The 18,080-nt window shown below is 51.8% G+C and overlaps 1 protein-coding gene across 1 annotated transcript; it reads right to left on the reverse strand.

Annotated features, from left to right (window-relative positions):
• Window positions 1-798: 798 nt before the first annotated feature.
• On the reverse strand, window positions 799-7,450 carry NR1H2 (nuclear receptor subfamily 1 group H member 2). Its single transcript, XM_037820107.1, has 10 exons — window positions 7,307-7,450; window positions 7,065-7,198; window positions 6,446-6,507; window positions 6,228-6,359; window positions 5,641-5,931; window positions 5,286-5,557; window positions 4,904-5,083; window positions 4,225-4,324; window positions 1,633-1,841; window positions 799-1,093 (listed from the first exon to the last, which is right to left on the reverse strand). Exons 3-10 carry the CDS (start codon window positions 6,486-6,488, stop codon window positions 947-949), a joined length of 1,374 nt encoding a protein of 457 aa, XP_037676035.1. The 5' UTR covers window positions 6,489-6,507; window positions 7,065-7,198; window positions 7,307-7,450; the 3' UTR covers window positions 799-946.
• Window positions 7,451-18,080: the final 10,630 nt, after the last annotated feature.

Consider the following 18,080-nt stretch of genomic DNA (forward strand, 5'->3'; position numbering starts at 1 on the left):
GGTGCCCCCACTGAGACCCCTCTCCCCACTGCCAGCCCTGAATGGTATTAACCTCAGAGGAGGATTGTCTCGTTCCGTTGCCAACACCAAAACTATCCGGTAAATACTCAATAAATTTTTGTTGGATGAAGGACGTCTTTGTCCCCAGAATGCCCAACAGTGCCTGGCCCACAGGAAGCCTTGAAAAATACCTGACTAGACTAAAGCCTCTCTCCTCACCCCCTCGCGTCCTGTGTCCTTCAAGAGCGAGATTCACCTGGTACAGGACGGTGACCCGGAGACCATTGAGCACCCTCCTGGGCTCCCATGGCGCCCAGTGCACATGACCCTGGGCTGTGGTGTCGGTGTCTGCCCCCACTAGACTGACACCAGGGTTGCCTCTGCTTCCCTCTGTGCCACTAGGGGTCCAGACTGCGAGGCTGGGCATGGCGGGAAGGGGTAGAATGCCCGGCTCTGCGCGCCGCTCAGGGTGTTGGAAAAGACCCCCACAGGCATCCCCTCTCTTTCTAAACCCTCTCCAACTCAGCGCAAATTTGTATTCGTATTTTGTTTTCCTGTTTTTGTTTTGTTTTTAAAGTTTTTATTAAATAAAAGGAGCAGAGAGAGGTCTTCGGTCTCAGGCTGTGGGGGGGAGCCGTGGGCCGCCCCTCCCTCCGGTCAAGGTGCACTGCGCATGGGCTGGAGGCGTGAGCTGGGAGGGGAGGGCCGCGGGGAGGGGGTCCCAGGCTGGGGCCTGTGATGCACCCACCCCTTCCAGGAAGACTTGGTGGGCAGGAAGGGAGGGACCAAGAGCCCGCTTGGACAGCAGCTGGGGTTCATCCCGAGGGCTAAGGGCTGGCAAGGCCGGGGCCTGGGCTCCAAGCCAAAGTGGGGCCCCAGGCCGGGCGTCCCACCCCAGGAGGAGGAAGGAACGACAGCGACCCACTGTCGCGCGGCGGCAGGCCCCTCACTCGTGGACGTCCCAAATTTCAGAGAGTAGGGGCGGCAGCTTCTTGTCCTGAAGCCGCAGGGCAAAGACCTGCTCCGAGTGCACAGAGCTCAGCGTGCGCAGGCTCACGAGCTTCATCAGCATGCGGGGGAAGCGCAGCTGGTCCTACGGGCGGACAGGGTGAAGCAAGCGATAGCGCTGGCCCGGCCCTGCCCCGCGCGGCCAGAGTTGGCCCCCCAAACCACCAGTGCTCCTCACTCCCGGGGCCGAGCGGGCCCGCCAGCGTGGGACGTGGTGGGCAGAGCGGGGGCGCCCCCACTAGGCCTGCCTCCTCAGGGAAGGGCAGCGTCCGGGGCGCAGAGTGCCGCTCTAGGGCAGACACGGTGGGCTCGCGCGAGGAAGCAGGCCCCCAGCCCCAGGATGACCCCACGAGGGCCTGGACTCCACGGCACTCGCCCAGACTCAGACCTGCTTCTCCCCGGCCGCGCGGGCTGGGCCTGGGCGTAGTGGGCAGACGGGAGGGGGGCGCGAGCAGTGGGCGGGGCCCTGGGCGCAGTGAGGGGGCGCGAGCAGTGGGCGGGGCCCTGGGCGCAGTGAGGGGGCGCGAGCAGTGGGCGGGGCCCTGGGCGCAGTGAGGGGGCGTGAACAGTGGGCGGGGCCCTGCGGAGGCGGGGACAGTGGGCGGGGCGGGCCCGCGGCCCTACCTGCGGCCTCTTGATGCGCGTGTAGGAGAGTAGCGCCTCCACGTAGGGCTGCTGCAGCGCTTCCACGCGGCTCGGCTCCTGCACGTTGGGCCGGTCGGCCGAGAAGATGTTGATGGCGATGAGGAGGGCGTACTCGGCGTCGTCCAGGCCCAGCCGCCGCATGGCCCGCGAGAACTCGAAGATGGGGTTGATGAACTCCACCTGCAGGCCTGTGAGCGGGCTGAAAAGTGAGGAGGCGGGGGCAGGGGCCCGGCCCAATACCAGCCCCTCCCCCAGAAACCAGACCCCACACCGGGACCTGACACCGCCCATCAGGGGGGAGGGAAACAGCGGTAATTACCAAGCTGTGGTCATTTCTGTTCCCCTCTGCTATGGGTTGAATTGTGCTCCCCAAAAAGCCATACTCAAGTCCTAAATCCCTGTCCTGCGATCGTGACCGTATTTGGCTATAGGATCTCTTAAGATGTGATTAGCTGAGACATGGCCCAACTGGAGCAGGGTGGGCCCCAATCCTCTGTGACACATGTCCTTAGGAGGACACTTGGATTCAGAGAAAGAGACAGAGAGGAGAGGCAGAGAGCAAAGCCCAGGGATTGCCAAGCCCTGGCAAACCCCCAGGAGCTAGGAGGAGGCGAGATCCCACTACAGCCCCCGTACTTCCGGCGGCCAGGATGGTGGGAGAATTTGTTTTTAGCCCTCTAGTTTGAGGTACTTTGTTACAGCAGCCCCCAGGGAACTAAGCCACCCTGTGTCCCCACCACCCATGAGATGTCTGCCTGCTGTCTGAGTGCAGCACCCCTCCCAAGTGCAGGGAGCGAACAGGAGTGAGCACACGCAGGGCACACTACCGTCCCTCCACCAGCCCGCGCTCCGCCTCCGCAGCGACAGCTCCTCCCTGGCTTTTGGGTGTCTGTCCTCCTCCCCTTCTCAGCAGCGAAGGAAGTTCTCTTAAGCCAGTCACTTCCTGCCCTGGCCTCCACTGCTCTCAGGGTAAAGCCAACTTCATTCCCAAGACTGGCTCATTTGCTCCTCAAACTTGATTGTGAACCTACTCCATGCCAGGCCTGAGGACAGAGCTGCTTACAGGACAAAGTCCCCACCCAGATGGAACTTACACTGGGGGTTCAGGGGACAGATAATAGACAATACCCAGCTCGTGAGATGGTGGTCAGGTCTATGGGACAAAATGAGGCAGGAAAGGCAACTGGGACAGACCAAGGCCAAAGTCACATTCCAGTCAAGGCGGCCTGGGAGGCCTCCCCATAGGGTGCCATCTGGGCACAGATCTGAAGATCGGAAGGAGCGAGCTGGGAGGATATGCAGAGTTCCAGGTGGGGTGACTGACCATTGGTTTGCTGAGAAGGGGGTGATTCCCAGATCACAGGACTTTCTGAATTAAAACCGGGAAAAGTTCCTGAGCAAACAAGGACAAGTTGGTCCCCAGTTTGCAGCAGAGGGGACAGCCAGTGCAAAGGTCCTGAGGTTGAAGCATACTTAGTGGGTTCAAATGAGAACAAGGAGTCCCATGTGGCTAGAGCTAGTGAGTGAGGAAAGGGCGGGAGGTGCAGGCAGGGAGGGATCGGGGGTGAAGCGTGCTGGGCCCAGCAAGCTTGGGGAGGCTTTGGCTTTTCTTTGAGTTGTGATGGGAGCCATGGGGAGAGGGGTTTCCAAGCAGAGGAGGGACCTGAGCTGACTGGGGTGCTCACAGGATCCCTCTGACTGGGGTGTGGAGAACGGTCTAGATCAGGCCGGGTGAAGTAAGGAGCCCCGGGAGGCGTGACTGCAGCTGGGAGCAGGAGGTGGCAGGGAGGTGTGAGCAGTGGCTGGATCCAGCCTCCCCTCCAGCCCCAACTCCCTGTGCCCTGGCTGATCGCTCTCCTTGTAGTTGCTTGAACGTGTCCGGCTCTTCCCCCTCCCCACCACTGGAAACACTCTGGAGACCTCCTGACCCCCCTGCCAGGCTCACAGTCAAGGGGTTCATGGGATGCGGTGGGTGGTGTGGAGGCTGAGGCTGGGGGTTACAGGAAAAAGAGCAGTTGGGTCTAGGTGGGGACATTCGGGAGCAGAGAGAGGGGACCCAGGGAGGCACACCGGAGAAGGCGGGCTCACTGGAAAAGTCCACAGGTAGCAAAGCCTTTGTGCTCACGGTACCTTAGCCATGCTATTCCTCACCCGCTTGTCCTCAGCCATGCCTCTCACCCCTCAGGCTTCAATGCAACTGCACCTCCTCCAGGAAGCCCACCTACCCACATCACATAGGGAAATACTCTTGGAGGGCAGGGACCAGGGCTGCCCCACACTGCTGGGCAGGTCGCACACTTCACAACGGCCCGAGATCCAGCCTGCCCTCTCTCCGATGAGACCAGGTTGCAGTGGGGACTGGGGGTGGGGGTTCCTAATTTTCACCAAGAGGCCCCCCGTGAGAGCAGTGACTCCATCTCGTGCTCCACTGGATCCGCTGTGCACAGTCGGCGGCTGGTGGCGGCTTGGAGCTTGTGGAGGCCTCATTACCAGGCTGGCTCCCTTCCCCACCGTCCCCCCAGCTCAGAAGACAGAGGAGAGGGGTGCAGAGGGGATGCCAGCCCAGCCCACCTGCACGGTGGAAGTCATCCTTGCTGTAGGTGAAGTCCTTCAGGAAGGTGATACACTCTGTCTCGTGGTTGTAGCGCCGGGCCGTCTCCAGCAGCATGATCTGAGGATGGCAGAGGAACGGGGTGGGCAGGGCAGCCCGCCAGGACCACCGTGCCTGCCCCTCCCATCCCCCCCAATCCCCCTCACTCAGCCCCCCCGGGCCTCAGGCCCGTGCCCCACACACGTCATGCTTGGCCCTCCTCCAGGTGCCGTCAAGCTCGTGCCAGCCACCCAGAACTTGTTTTCCTCAGACTGTGATGAGGCAGGCAGGTGGCTTTGGGGTTGCTCACTGCTCTATCTCCAGCACCCAGAGCGCGGCTGGCGTACAGCAGATACGCAGCGTCTACCTGGTGCCCCTGCTTTGGTTCTGATGCCAACGCTTCTGAAAAGCCTTCTCAGAACACTCTAAATGGGTCCCTCCGGCACGACCTTCACCCATTCCCCACCGCAGCCCTTCTTTCTCTCCTCAGCGCCATGTAGCCTCTGACTTTCTCATTTCCGTATTTGACACCATCTTCCCCCGAGAAGGCAAGGACAGGGGGTCCTGCGCATGGCTGTTCCAGCACCTGTCCTGTGGCTTCTCTGGGCTCCACAGAGGCAGAGGGGGAGGGCCCCACAAGGCCGGGCGCCTGGCCCTTACCTCGATGGTGGACGCCTTGAGCAGGGCAATCTGGTCCTCGCGGCCCAGCTGCATGAAGCCGGGCACCTGCTTGGCAAAGTCCACAATCTCCTGGACCGAGATGATAGCCAGCTCTGTGAAGTGGGCGAAGCGCTGCTGGCGGGCATCACGGGACTGGGGGTCTGCGCCCAGGGGCCAGGGCTGGCGACACAGGGGGACCAGGGTCACTCCCAGGACTCCTCCCCCAAGCCCAAAGCTGTGGGGGCATCTTGAGGCAAAGCCAGCACCTTGGGGGAGCCTCCTCTCAAAGCCCCTGGGCTCCAGAGCCTCCCTCCCTCCCCACACCCTGGGCCACAGCTGGGCAGACCCTACTGGCTCCTCGAGGCTATGGAAGGGGCAGTACCGTGACTTTGGGCTGGTCCGAGAAGGAGCGCTTGTTGCACTGCAGTTGGGCTGCCACCAACTGCTGGATCATCAGTTCCTGAGCTGCCGTCAACTGGACCCCCTCGCCTTCCCCGAAGCCCTGGCTGCCTCCCTCTGACCCTCCAGGAGAGGCCCCAGGCCCAGGGGCTGAGCTGCTGCTGCTGCTCCCCAGCCCCACAGGCGACTGCTGCTGCTGCTGCAATTGCTGCTTCTGAATCTTCTTCTTCCTAATCTGTTCTTCAGAAAGGACGCCTGTGGGGGGACGCCGGCCTCAGCAGAGGCCCCAGGCTGGGTGGGGGCCCAGCTGGCTGCGCCCCCTCCACCCCAGCACTCACACTGCTCCCTCATGCCCGCCTCCTTGCATTTGCGCAGCCGGCACTGCTGGCACTTGCGCCGCATGAAGGCATCCATCTGGCAGGTGCCGCCGCCCCGGCAGGCATAGCGCCCAGCCCCACCACGGACCACGCTGCGCCGGAAGAAGCCTTTGCAGCCTTCACAGCTGAGCACGTTGTAGTGGAAGCCAGAGGCCTTGTCCCCGCACACACGGCACAGCTCGTGGCCCAGCATCTTCGGAGCCGGGCCTTTCTTCCGCTTGCGCTCTGGCTCCTCCGCTGGGTATGGGGTGACTGGGGTGGGTGGACAGAGACTGTGAGCAAGAGCTGCAGACAAGCCTGGAGGGAGCCCGAGGCAAAGAGCCCAAGGATGGTAAGGGAAAGAGACACACACCCAGGGAAACCGGGATTCAGAGGGAAAGAGGTGTGGGTGAACCCCAAAGAATCACTTAAAGTAAGAGATGTCAAGGAGGAAGAGAAGATTAAAAAATCCCACCTCTCCCTTCCCATCTATCTGCCTTCTCCCTAGATCCTTCCCAGACTCCCCACACAAACTTCCTGCCCCCTCCCCGCCCCGGGTCCTGTCTCACCCACACTGCAGGCCGAGCCTGCCCCATCAGTGCCTGGGACATCAGGGTCCGGACCCCCAGTCCATGGCTCTGGACCCTCCTCCTTTATGGCAGGGGAAGAAGAGGGGGCGCCGGGCTGAGGGGGTGCATTTCCTGGGAAAGGGAGGAAACAGAAGGAGGCACAGTGAGCAGCTCCTGACAGTGTGTGAGGGGGGCTGGGTGGGAGGGAGGTCACTCACCAGGCAGGGGGTTGTCCGGGGAACTGGTGGTGGGGGTGGACATGTTGGGGTCACGGAGCAGCCTACAGAACAGAGAGGCTTAAAGGCCTGGTGGGGCCATGGAGAGTCGGGTGGTGCCACTTACAAGGCCTGATGGGGACCCCACTCCTTTCTCCAACTCCATCCAACTCCATCCAACTCCATCCAAACTCCACCCTAGCCCCAGGCCAGACCCCTGCCAGCCTAAAAACCCGCCCCTCCTAAAGCCACGCCCCTTCCCCTGCTCCAAACGGGTCTCCAGGCACCCCCTCCCTGTCCCACCCACCTGCTCTCCAGGTCCCACCCTTCAATCACGCCTCGCCCTCGCTTCCTCCCTTCCCCTTCACCCCGCCTACTCCCATTCAGACTCCGCCTCGCATCATCTCAGAAAGCTACCCCCATCTCATTCTGACCCCACCTCTTCCCATCATGCTCCGCCCCATCTCCGCCCATCACGCGCCTCCCCATCACCTGGCTCCAAGCCCACCCCATCTGTACCCCCTCCTTTCAAGCCCCGCCCCATTACCTCGCGCCGGATCCCGCCCCAACTCCGCCCATTGCGCCCTGGCCCCACCTTCTCCGCCATGCCCCGCCCCCTCACCTCGCTCCAGGTCCCGCCCCTCTCCGAACACCAGTGGGGGGCGGGGCTCATGGCTGCGCGCGGGGGTCTCGTGGGCGGCCTCCGGCGGGGGTCTCCTGCTCCCGTTGCTCTGGAAACAGCCGGGGCGGCGCGAGCTACGGAGGGGAGGCAGTGGACCAAGAGGGCTGAGTGGAGCAGCGCGGGGGACGCCGGGAAACGCCGGGCCCGGGACTCCTCCCGCGCCCCTCTGCTCTCGGGCGCACCTGCCTCTGTCCCCCTTCTCTGCTTTTCTTCCTCCTCTGTGTCCCCTTGCACGCTGCCACTGCTTAGGACCCCTCCAAAAGTAACTTCGCCACTTCTTCCGGCAACCCCGCCGTGCGTCACTTCTGGACAAGGGCGGGGAGTGAAAGGTGACGGACTTCCGGTCCGCCTAGGCCAGGCCGAATCGGCTGCCCCGCACGGAAGTAGTGTACCCACCGGAAGTTTATTCCGGCCGGGTAGCTCCCCTGGGGTCTGGCAGAAGAATTCCGGGACCATTCGCGGAGACATCCAAGCTTCTTTCTGTCTGTCCCCGCGACGAAAGATGTACTCGTTATTAGTCTCCCTCGCTGTAGCTTCATTTTGCTTTGGGCTGGTTAACGCATTTTTGTCCTCTTTTGTTTGTTACAAGTTTTCGGATTTTGGAGGTGTGCAGCTTGTTGGTTTCACATTAATTAAACTACAATTCAGGATCCAGAAGATGCTTAGTTTTTAATGATTGGTGATTGGGATATTTTTTTAAAGACTTCCCTTGGCAAAAAAGAAGGAGAAGGGAAAGGGGAAGGGAAGAAAGAAGAAATAAGGTAAAGCTCTTAAAGAAAAGTGAGAAAATTCTAACAGATAGAAGAAGATGAAAATTGTTCTACAGCCTTCCGGCTCCAGATATACAGGTGTTTGTAAAAATAAGTATAAGAATATAGATCTATGCTCTTTTTTAACTTGTTTTGCCCAACACAAAGTTCCTTCTGTGTTTAGCCAATGCTCTACCCTGTCCTGTATTTAGAGGCTGTGGAATATTTCACCCATGGGTGTTACCCGTAAAGAGAAGTTGTTAACGTGGGCACTGGGGTCGGAAGATATGGGTGTCCCTGCCACTTTCTTGATGTGGAACTTTGGGGCAACTCACCTAACCTCCCTATGCCTCTGTTTTCTCACCTGTAAACTTGAAAGGAGGAGAGGATCAACCTTACTGCATTGTCGTTATGATTTAATGAGGTAAACAACATGAATTGAGAGGGCTCAAACAAGAAGCCCTGATCTTTGTTTATTCTTATGGGCATTAAAGTATTAGAACAATGCAAAAGGCTGATGATGAATTACAAAATCTGAGGGCCAGTTACATCATAGTTGACCTACCTGTAAAACGGATATAACTATTTGTATTTCTTATGAAGGGTGTAAGGATTTGGGGAGCATAGTGTCTGTCATATAGAAGCATTCAGTCAGTGGCACATTTGTTACCTGGACCTAATTGCAGATGAATGTTCTCACCTGTAACTGGTCCAGTGTCCCTTAACTTTTGAAAGTAGCTTTATGGAGAGAAAATGCACATACCATACAATTCACCCACTTAAAGTGTGCAATTCAATGGAGTGTTAGTATACTCACAGAGTTGGGCAACCATTAATCTGGGCAATCACGAAGATCAGTTTTAGAACATTTTCATCACCTCCAAAAAAACCCTGCACTCATTAGCAACCAATTTCCACTCCCCTTCTGCCCTCCAGCCCCACCCCAACCCCCAAGCCCCTGGCAGCCACTTATCTCCTTTCTGTCTCTATGGATGTGCCTATTCTGGACACATACAATATGTGGACTTTTGTGACTGACTTCTTTCACTTAGCATGATGTTTTTAAGGTTCATCCACGATGTAGTATGTGTCAGGACTTCACTTCTTTTCATGGTTGAACAATATTCCATTGCATAGACAAACCACATTTTGCTTATCCATTCATCAGGTGATGGACATTTGGGTTATTTTCACCTTTTGGCTCTCATAAATAATGCTTATATGAACATTCACATACAAGTTTTTGCATGAACATATATGTTCATTTCTCTTGGGTTTATACATTGGAGAGCAATTGCTGGATTATATGTCAACTCTATGTTTAATCATTTGAGGAACAACCAGACTGTTTTTCAAAGCAGCTTCACCATTATTCATTCCCATCAGCAGTGCATAAGGGTTTCAGTTTCTCCACATCCTCACCAACACTTGTTACTGCCTGTCTTTTTTATTATAGCCATTCTATTGGGCGCAAAGTGATATTTCATTGTCGTTTTGATTTGCAATTCCCTGATAGGTAACCCTATTTTTTGAAATAATTTTTTAATGGAGAAGTTGTTGGTTTACAGAAAAATCATGTAGAAAATACAGAGTTCCCATATCGCTCCCCCCCCATTATTAACATGTGCATTGTTATGGTACCTTTGTTAAAATTGATGAAAGAATATTATTACAGTTGTACTATTAACTGTACACTCTGCGGTGTCTAGTCCTATGTCGTTTTTTTAATTTTAAATTTTAATATATATACAACTTAAAATTTCCACTTTGTACCACATTCAAATATGTAAGTCAATGGTGTTAATTACTTTCACAATGTTGGCTAAAATCACCACCATCCATTACCAAAACTTTTCCATCACCCCAAACTGAAACTCTGCACCAATTAAGCATCAACTCTCCATTCCCTACCCCCACCCCAGCCCCTGGTAGCCTATATTCTGACTATGAATTTGCTTATTCTGATTATTTCATATCAGTGAAATCATACAATATTTGTCCTTTTGGGTTTGCCTACTTCACTCCACATGGTATTGTCAGGATTCATCCATGTTAGCATGTATCAGAGCTTCATTCCTTTTCATGGCTGAATAATATTCCATGGTATTTTTATACCACATTTTGCTAATCTCATCTGTTGATGGACACTTAGGTTGCTTCTACCTTTTGGCTATCGTGAATAATGCTGCTATGAATATTGGTGTGCAAATATCTGTTTAAGTCCCTCTTTCAATTATTTTTTAGCCCTATTTTTAAAAATCACAACTAATGTGTAAGGTGTAATTCCACCTAATATGCTGACACATGCTACCTGTTTCAACATACATACAACTAAAGACACACTACAGCAGCCAGATCTGACTCTGAAATGTAGAATCACTGTATTTGAGAGCTACCACACTATCTGATACAGGCGAGCTGTACATCGGCTCAGATGCCTCAAGCAGCATTGCTGTGGGTGATCCATTTTATGCAAAACTGTGGCCAACTCTTGACACAGTTAGCAATAAGAAAAAACACAATTTTCCCTTGGTATATATAAAGCTGCACCCTGGAAAAATTCAGGGTTTATCAAAACCATGCTAAGAATTACATTTGAATTGCAAGTAAAAGAGAAGAGGCTGCAAGTCAGATAATTATAAACAAGTTTCTGACGGACTGTCCAGTAGGATATTTGGGCTTTTCTTATGCCCACTACCCCCAACCCTTGCCCACTAAATGCCAGCAGCTACCTCTGCGAAAATAAAATAATGTCTCTCTCCCCTGGAAAAAACTTCCAGAGGTAAAGGACGCAAGGGAGAGAGCCATAAGGACACGTGGGGGGAGGGTTTCAGGCAGAAGGAACAGCCCATGCAAAGGCCCTGAGGTAGGAATGAATTTGGCGTATTAAAAGAACAGCAAAGAAGGCAGAGTGGCTGGAGCTGAGAGCGAGATAAAATCGTAGAGCGAACAGTGTCCGATCTGGGGGTCTCGTGGGTCAGATGTGGCTGACGCTGTCTGCACATTCTGGAATCCGACCCTCAAGGTGCCTCAGGCCTGACAGCGGGTTCGAATCCCCGCGAGGGCTCTTGGGCCGGGGACGTCTCCTCTCTGTGCTATACTGTCGGACGCGGACTATCATCGCTCTTTTACAAAGCTGCTGGGCCATTAAATAAACGGGATTTGTAGATTCTGGTGATCATTTATCCAATCTCCAAACGCGATTCTGCAGACCCAGGAAGGGGGTCAGGCTTGATGAGGGGTGACCCGGGTCCCATTGGCTGAGGCTGAGGGGGCGGTACCGTAAGCTGGAGAAAGTGAGCGCGTCGGGACTCCAGGCAGCAGGAACCGCAGCGCCAAAAGCAGGGGGCTTGAGAGGGCGGGGCGGGGTGGGGATGCGGTTTCCAGCAGCGCTGCTGGAGGAACTGCGGCGGCGGGCAGGCGGCGGCGGGCGGTGGCCGGGAACGTGGGTCCACGCCGCCCCCGTGTGGCCGCGTGGGGCTCTGCAGGCAAGGCCTCTCATCACCCCGGGGGCGGGAAGGAAATGGCTTCGAGTTGGTACTTGATGGGGAATCAGGAATGGGGGGAGTGGATTCTGGGGGGTGAGACCCGACCCGGACGGCCGGCTGCTGAGACGGAGGGGGGACATCTAGTGGGAGTTATCGATCGTAGAGACAACGACTGTTTGTTGTGTCGGGGAAGCACCCCCCCCGGCCCCCCCAGCAAGGTGAACTCAAATTTGGGCTTTAAAATGATTTACTGAGTGTTTATTAGGTGCAAGGCACTGTCCTAGATGCTGGAGACACAGTAGCGAATGAAACAGAAAGCCATCTCTGCCCTTATAGGGGCGTAGGTTCTAATGGTGAAAGGGACAATCAAAGTGATCAGTAAATTAATGGTAGCGACAGTGTCACTGATTTCAAGATGCACGTGGCTTAGTGTCGGTAGCACCTTATATTCAAATTGGCGGCTTTATTTTCTTCCATAGAGTACCTAGGAAAATGGTGGCATCTGACAACTGATGGCATCTGAGTTAGTGACATGCAGGAGTGTGTCAGAAGGTGATATGTGATATGGGAAAAAAAGTGAGCAGGGTAAAGGAACTGGGAAATGCCGGGGCAGGGTGGTTGTAAAGTTCGACAGGGTTCCCGAGGTAGGCCTCGCTTAGAGGGTGAAGTTTCATCGGAGATGTGAGGGAGCGAGTAAGGTTTTCTGGAGGGAAAATTTCCGGCAGAGGGGAAAGCCTGTGCAAAGGCCCTGAGGCAGGGGGCTGTCAGGTGCGTTTGAAGGACAGTGAAGAGACCATCAGCCTACCTCCTCCTCATTCTCACTTCTTTTGCAGGAAAAAAAAAAAAACAAAAACAAATAGAAGCTATGAAGGAAACGTCCCCCTGGTTGCCACAGGGGCGCACTCCAAGCTCACCAGAAGACGCACACGGACACTGCTGTCCCCCACCCCCAGCCCCACCCCATGACAAGGATGGACCGTCTGTACCAGCCCAACCCCCTCCCCTCGAATCTCCTCTCCCCTGCTCAAGACTTCCCCTCCTTAATGAAAACGTGCAAAAATTGATTGTGGTGATGAATGCACGACTCTTCGAATATACTAGTATCCATTGATTGTACACTTGGGATGGATTGTATGGTATGTGAATATATCTCAATAAAACTGCTTTAAAAAACAGCATCATATGCCATTATTTGTAAATTTGTAATAGCAAAAGATTGCAAACATGTCCAGTAATAGTGGAATAGTTGAAAAAAACTATACACACACACACACACACACACATATATATATGGTGTTTTTACTTTCTACTTCCCCAGCTTTTCTGCATGTCTGGAAATTTTCATATTAAAAATAGTATTTGTCTGTGTGTGTATGCATATACTTTAATATCTTTTTCGTTTGTTTTAATTAAAATAAAATTAAAATGAAGTAAAAATAAATAAATAAAAGGCTTTCACGCCTGCAGTGTTACTTCCCCTCTATTGCATCGTTATCTGTGAAGCCCCTGAGCCTTTGTTCCTTTAGGGTTCTCCCTCCTGGCTCTGCTGAGGGTCTCGGGTTCACCTCCCTGCCTTTCCGCTAGGGTCCGTCTGGGGGAATTTCCTGCTGCAGGATGTTCAAGGAAAACCCAAGTTCTCCAGTTTAAAAGCTGGGGTCCCTCCTCCTCTAATCCCCTTCAACAAGCACTGGGCACCACCTCCAGCCTCAAAGAGAGAAGAGCGAGGAGATCGTCAGACAGCCCCCAAAGAGGGGAAGGACCAAGACGAGACTGAGAGAAGTCTGGGATTGGTGGAAATATCAATGATTGACAGGCAGAGGGAGGGCGTTGCCAGCACGTGGGGGTGGATCTGGGGCCATAATTGACAGCTAGGGAGGCGGGGTCAGCACAGTGATTGACAAGAGGTTGGATCATTGCCTTGGGAGGGGCGGGGTTTGCGGTGCCAGTCAGCTGCCAGAGTGGCAGGTGTGACTTCACCTGGACATAGGTCGCACAGCGTCCTGGCCACACACACGGTTTACAATAATGCATGAGCATCCAGCTGGAGGGGTCCCTACAGTAATACTTAGGGTCCCCATAATCCCTATAGAAAAAATAATGCAAATTTTTGACCACTCAGGGAAATTTTTTTTCCTATACAACGATACTGGGTGGAATCGTGTCCCCTTCTCCTCCATCAATGTTCACCCAGAGCCTGTGAATGTGACCTTATTTTAAAATTGGGACTTTGCAGATGTAATCATATTAAGATGAAGTCATACATTTAGGGGTGGACCCTAAATCCAACATGACTGGTGTCCTTATAAGAAGAGGGGAATTTGGACACAGAGACACCAATACATGGGGGAGAAGGACAGGGGAAGTCAGAGGCAGAGAGATTGGAGTGATGTGGCTACAAGCCAAGGAGTGCCACGGCTGTCAGCAACCACCGGAAGCTGGAAGAGTTTGGAAAGTTTCCTCCCCTAGAGCTTTCAGAGGGAGCTTGGTCCTGCCACCACTCTGATTTCATATTTCTGGCCTCCAGAACAGTGAGATAATGCATTTCTGTTGACTTAAGCCACCCAGTTTGCGTTACTTTGTTACAGTGGCCAAAGGAAACTCGTATAATGACTAAAACTGCCACAAATACGTTTAATAACTAAGTAACAAACAGCCTGGGAAGAAAATATTTGCAACACATTTAACAAGATCCAAATTTCTGTTGGCAGCCCAACCTCTCTCCTGAACTTGAGATCTGTATGTTTAATGGCTAACTTCAACTTGTGGGTGTCTAAAAGGCATTTCAAACTCAACACGTCCAAAGCCGGGCTCCTGAGAAGCCAGTGTCGAAGATGGTTTCCAAGATGGATCCCAGTCTCCTGGTATTCACACTCTTGTGAGTCGGGGCTGACCCATGTGAATATTAGGATCCTGTGAAGGTAATAGGGATGACTACCAAGGCTAGCTCATAAAGGGATCTATGGCTTCCCCCTGGGTCACTTGGCTCTCTCACTCTGCAGGAAGTCAGCTGCCATCTTGTGAGGACACTCAAGCAGCCTCCACAGAGAAGCCCTTAGTCACTGGCAAGCAGTGTGAGTGAGCCATCTTGAAAGCAGATTCTCCAGCCTTGAGGAAGTCTTCAGATGATTGCAGCCTCAGCCAACATCTGTCCGCAACCTCATGAACCAGAACCGCCCAGCCAAGCTACTCTCAAATTCCCAACCCAGAGAAACCATGAAGGATAATAAATGATTATTGCTGTCTTAAGTCATTCAGCTTAGGGGAATTTTGTTACCCTGCATTAGATAACAAATACATGCTCCCAAGTCTGCTTGTCACTAAGTTTTTCCAATCCTTATAAATGGGTATAACATTTACATAGCCGTAATAATGTAAACACAGATTTTTTCCAGAATTTATCTCTGTATTTCTTGTTTTTCATTGTTCCAAGATAAAAATTACTGAGAGTAAATGTAAAATCATTCATGTACAGCCTGATGAATTTTTACTATTGTAAATAATACACCTATGAAACCACCATTCAGATCAAGGCACAGACCATCTCCAGTGCCCCTTTCTTATGTCCGCTCCCAGTTCAATGCCATCCCCAAAAGATCACCACTTTTCTGACTTCCATAACCACATCTTAGTTTGCCCATTCTTGAACTTCATGTAAGTGGAATGATACAATATGTACTCTTTTATGTCTGGCTTCCTCCTATTATCATTGTGTCCATGAGAGTTTTTCTTTTTTTTTCTGGTGTGAATCAGCAGTTTATTCTTTCTTGTTGCTGAGTAGTGTTCCGCGGAATGAATACCCATTAGAGTTTGTTCTCAAGCTGATGGAAATACAGGTTGTGTCCAGTTTGGGGCTATTATGAATAACACTGCCATAAACATCTTGCATGTGTCTTGGGTGACATATAACTCACTTATCTGGGTATATGTAGAAGCAGAATTGCTGGATCTTGGGGTACGCATATGTTCAGCTTTACTGTCAGGCGTTTTTCCCCAGTAGCTACCATTTCAATTCCCATCAGCTATGTATAAGAGTTCCGCTTGCTTCACGACCTTACCAACATATGTCATCATCAGACTTTTTAATGTTAGCCATTCTGGTGAGATTCTAGTTTCATTGTATTGTAGATTTAACACGCATCTTCCTGATTAGAAGTAATAATAAATGCTGAATATTGGTCTAACAAAAACCATGACAATTAAACTAAAGGGGTTGGAGGGATGGGAAGAATGCATGTTAAAAGTGTGGACAGAAGAAGGAAAGAGTTAAATCCTTATTTTTGATAGTTGGAAGGCAAAAGGTCAGGTCTAAAACAGAGAAAACAAGAAGTAGCAATACAAATGCATTACTTAGAGATGTAGAGATAAATGTCAATATTATCAGTTAAAAGAAATGAAAATTGTTGCCTCTTGGGAGGAGAAGATTGGGAGGAGAAAGTGTGGGGCGGGACCACTGATTTTCATAATAGACTTGTAGAGTTATTTTGATGCATCAAAGACTCTCAAAGTGTGTGTGTGTGTGTGTGTGTGTGTGTGTGTGTGTACATATTGGCAAGAGATGAAAGAAATCCTGAAGGTAGAAATACAAATGGAAGAAAGGAAGGAAGGAAGTGAGGGAGGGAGGGAGGGAAACATTCTCAACAGCATTAGTAATTGGGGCAGTGAACATTTTCAACAACAGTGGAAAAGCATTTTGCACCCAGGAGATAACGTGTGGCATTGGTGAGGATGTGGGAAATTGGTGTTACTACCACTCCGGCTCTGGAAGCTCTCTGGGAAGTAATCAAGGAATATCTATCAAAATCTACCACTTAGCTATAGTCATTGCTCGAGCAATTCCTATGCCAGAAATTGACATGTGGATATTATGGAACAGGTGTGCAGAAAAATATTTATAAAGTCTGTTACTACGGCACTGTCTGTAACACTGAAAAGGGGGAGCAGCCTCCTAGGGGACTGGTGATATAAATAGTGCACTGCTGGCACTCCAGAATGCTGTGTTGCTGTGTGGATGTGAGTTGCTGAAGTGCAAGGCCGGGGGGCCCCTGAGCCTGAGGAATGGAGAGAACAGGGCCTCAGGGTCTCCCAACCTAGCACTACTGACATTTGAGGTCAGATCATTCTTGGGTGGGTGGGTGGGGGTCCTGTGCACTATAGAATCCGCTAGATGCCAGGCACACCCCCCGCCTGGAGTTGTGACAGTCATCCCAAATGTCTTCAGCCATTGCCACATGTCCTCTGGAGGGGAGTGGGGGACAAAAGCATGGGCCGGTTGAGAACCATCTAGCAATGGCTAGCAATGTAATAACACAAACCCAGCAAATTGTTAATGGTGGAATCTAGCTGGTTGGGTTTATGGGTGTCCAACTTAAAATTTGATCAACTCTTCTGTATTTTTTGAAATTTTTTCATAATAAAATGCTTGGGAACAAAAAGAAGAGGTAAGCCTATAGGCTCTGATTTTTAAAGGCTACAAGGAAAACTGTGAGTGACAGAAATCAGACACAAAAGGTGTCCCATTGTATGATTCCGTTTATTTGACATTCAAGGATGAAAGAAACTAATCCCTGATCACTGGAGTCGGAGGCTGAGCTGCTTTTGGGGAGGCAAGAGAGAACCTTCTGGGGAGCTGGGGGTGTGCTGGATATGTTCTAAATCTTGATGGGATGGCGGTTGCCTGACCTGGAGCTATGTACCCCCAAATAAAACATGTTCTTAATCCATTCCTGTGGGTGTGAACCCAATGGTAAATAGGAACTTTGAAGATCTTATCAAACTGTGCTCAAGCTGAAGAAGGGTGAGCCCTTGTCCAATCCAAGCAAGGGAAATTGGACACAGAAAAAGAAGCCCTAGGGGATCTCCCAGAAGCTGCAAGACATGGGAAAAGGGAAGAGAAAGAAGATGCTGCCATGTACAGCCCAGGTGGGTTCACTAGATTCTTTCAACTTTTCTATGTGTTTGAAAATATTCATAATGCTATGTCGGGAAAAATAAAGACATAGGGCTGTACATTTTAGAGGTGTGCATTTTACTCTATGCAAGTTAACCCCTAAGTTTTGTTTTTTTTTTTTTTAAGTTCAAGGTATCTGGTTAAACACACACACACACAAAGTTTCGCATCAGTAAGTAAAACCTTTTTACTTACTTTTTTTAAAAATGAGGTTGCATGCTGACATTGATATGTAAGTCTAGGCTAGAACATTTTTAAAAGCTTGAAAGGAGTTTCTCAAAAAGGTGTTTGTGGGTTTGTTTCAAAATGCAGATTCTTGGGCCCCATCTCAGCCCTTCAGAATCAAAATCTGAGGACCGGGCCCCAGAAACCTGCATCTGTAATTAGCTTTTCGGATGCTTGCTAAAGTGTGAGAAGCTTCATCAGGCAGAAAAGGGAACGATGGAGAGTAAAAAGGACGCTGTGAATTCTTTTCACACTTTTTCAATCCTGGCGGGACTACGAGTGATTTTTACTTATTTATTTATTTTTGTGTTTTTCAGTATTTTCCAAATTAAATGCTAAGTGCCGGGCCTTCTGACATTCAGGCGGTGCCACTGCAGACTCGGAGGGGCGTCTGTCCGAAGCCGCTCTGCCGTCCCCGGACTCCAGCGCGCGCCACATCCGCGCGCCCTCACCACGGTCCCCCCCACACGCCCAGGGAAACCCTCGTGACTGACGCTTCAGAAAAGTGAAGTGAAAGTTACAAGTAGAAGCGACGGAGGTTAACGGT

Source organism: Choloepus didactylus, chromosome 27, assembly GCF_015220235.1.
Source record: "Choloepus didactylus isolate mChoDid1 chromosome 27, mChoDid1.pri, whole genome shotgun sequence".
In the NCBI taxonomy this organism is placed as follows: Eukaryota; Metazoa; Chordata; class Mammalia; order Pilosa; family Megalonychidae; genus Choloepus; species Choloepus didactylus.

Coding starts and splice junctions, on each gene's coding strand:
- NR1H2 (XM_037820107.1), bottom strand. CDS start 6,488: ATGTCCACCCCCACCACCAGTTCCCCGGACAACCCCCTGCCTG. Junction 4,325..4,903: donor TCAAGGCGTCCACCATCGAG/GTAAGGGCCAGG, acceptor TGCCATCCTCAG/ATCATGCTGCTGGAGACGGC. Junction 1,094..1,632: donor CGCGCATCAAGAGGCCGCAG/GTAGGGCCGCGG, acceptor GTCCGCCCGTAG/GACCAGCTGCGCTTCCCCCG.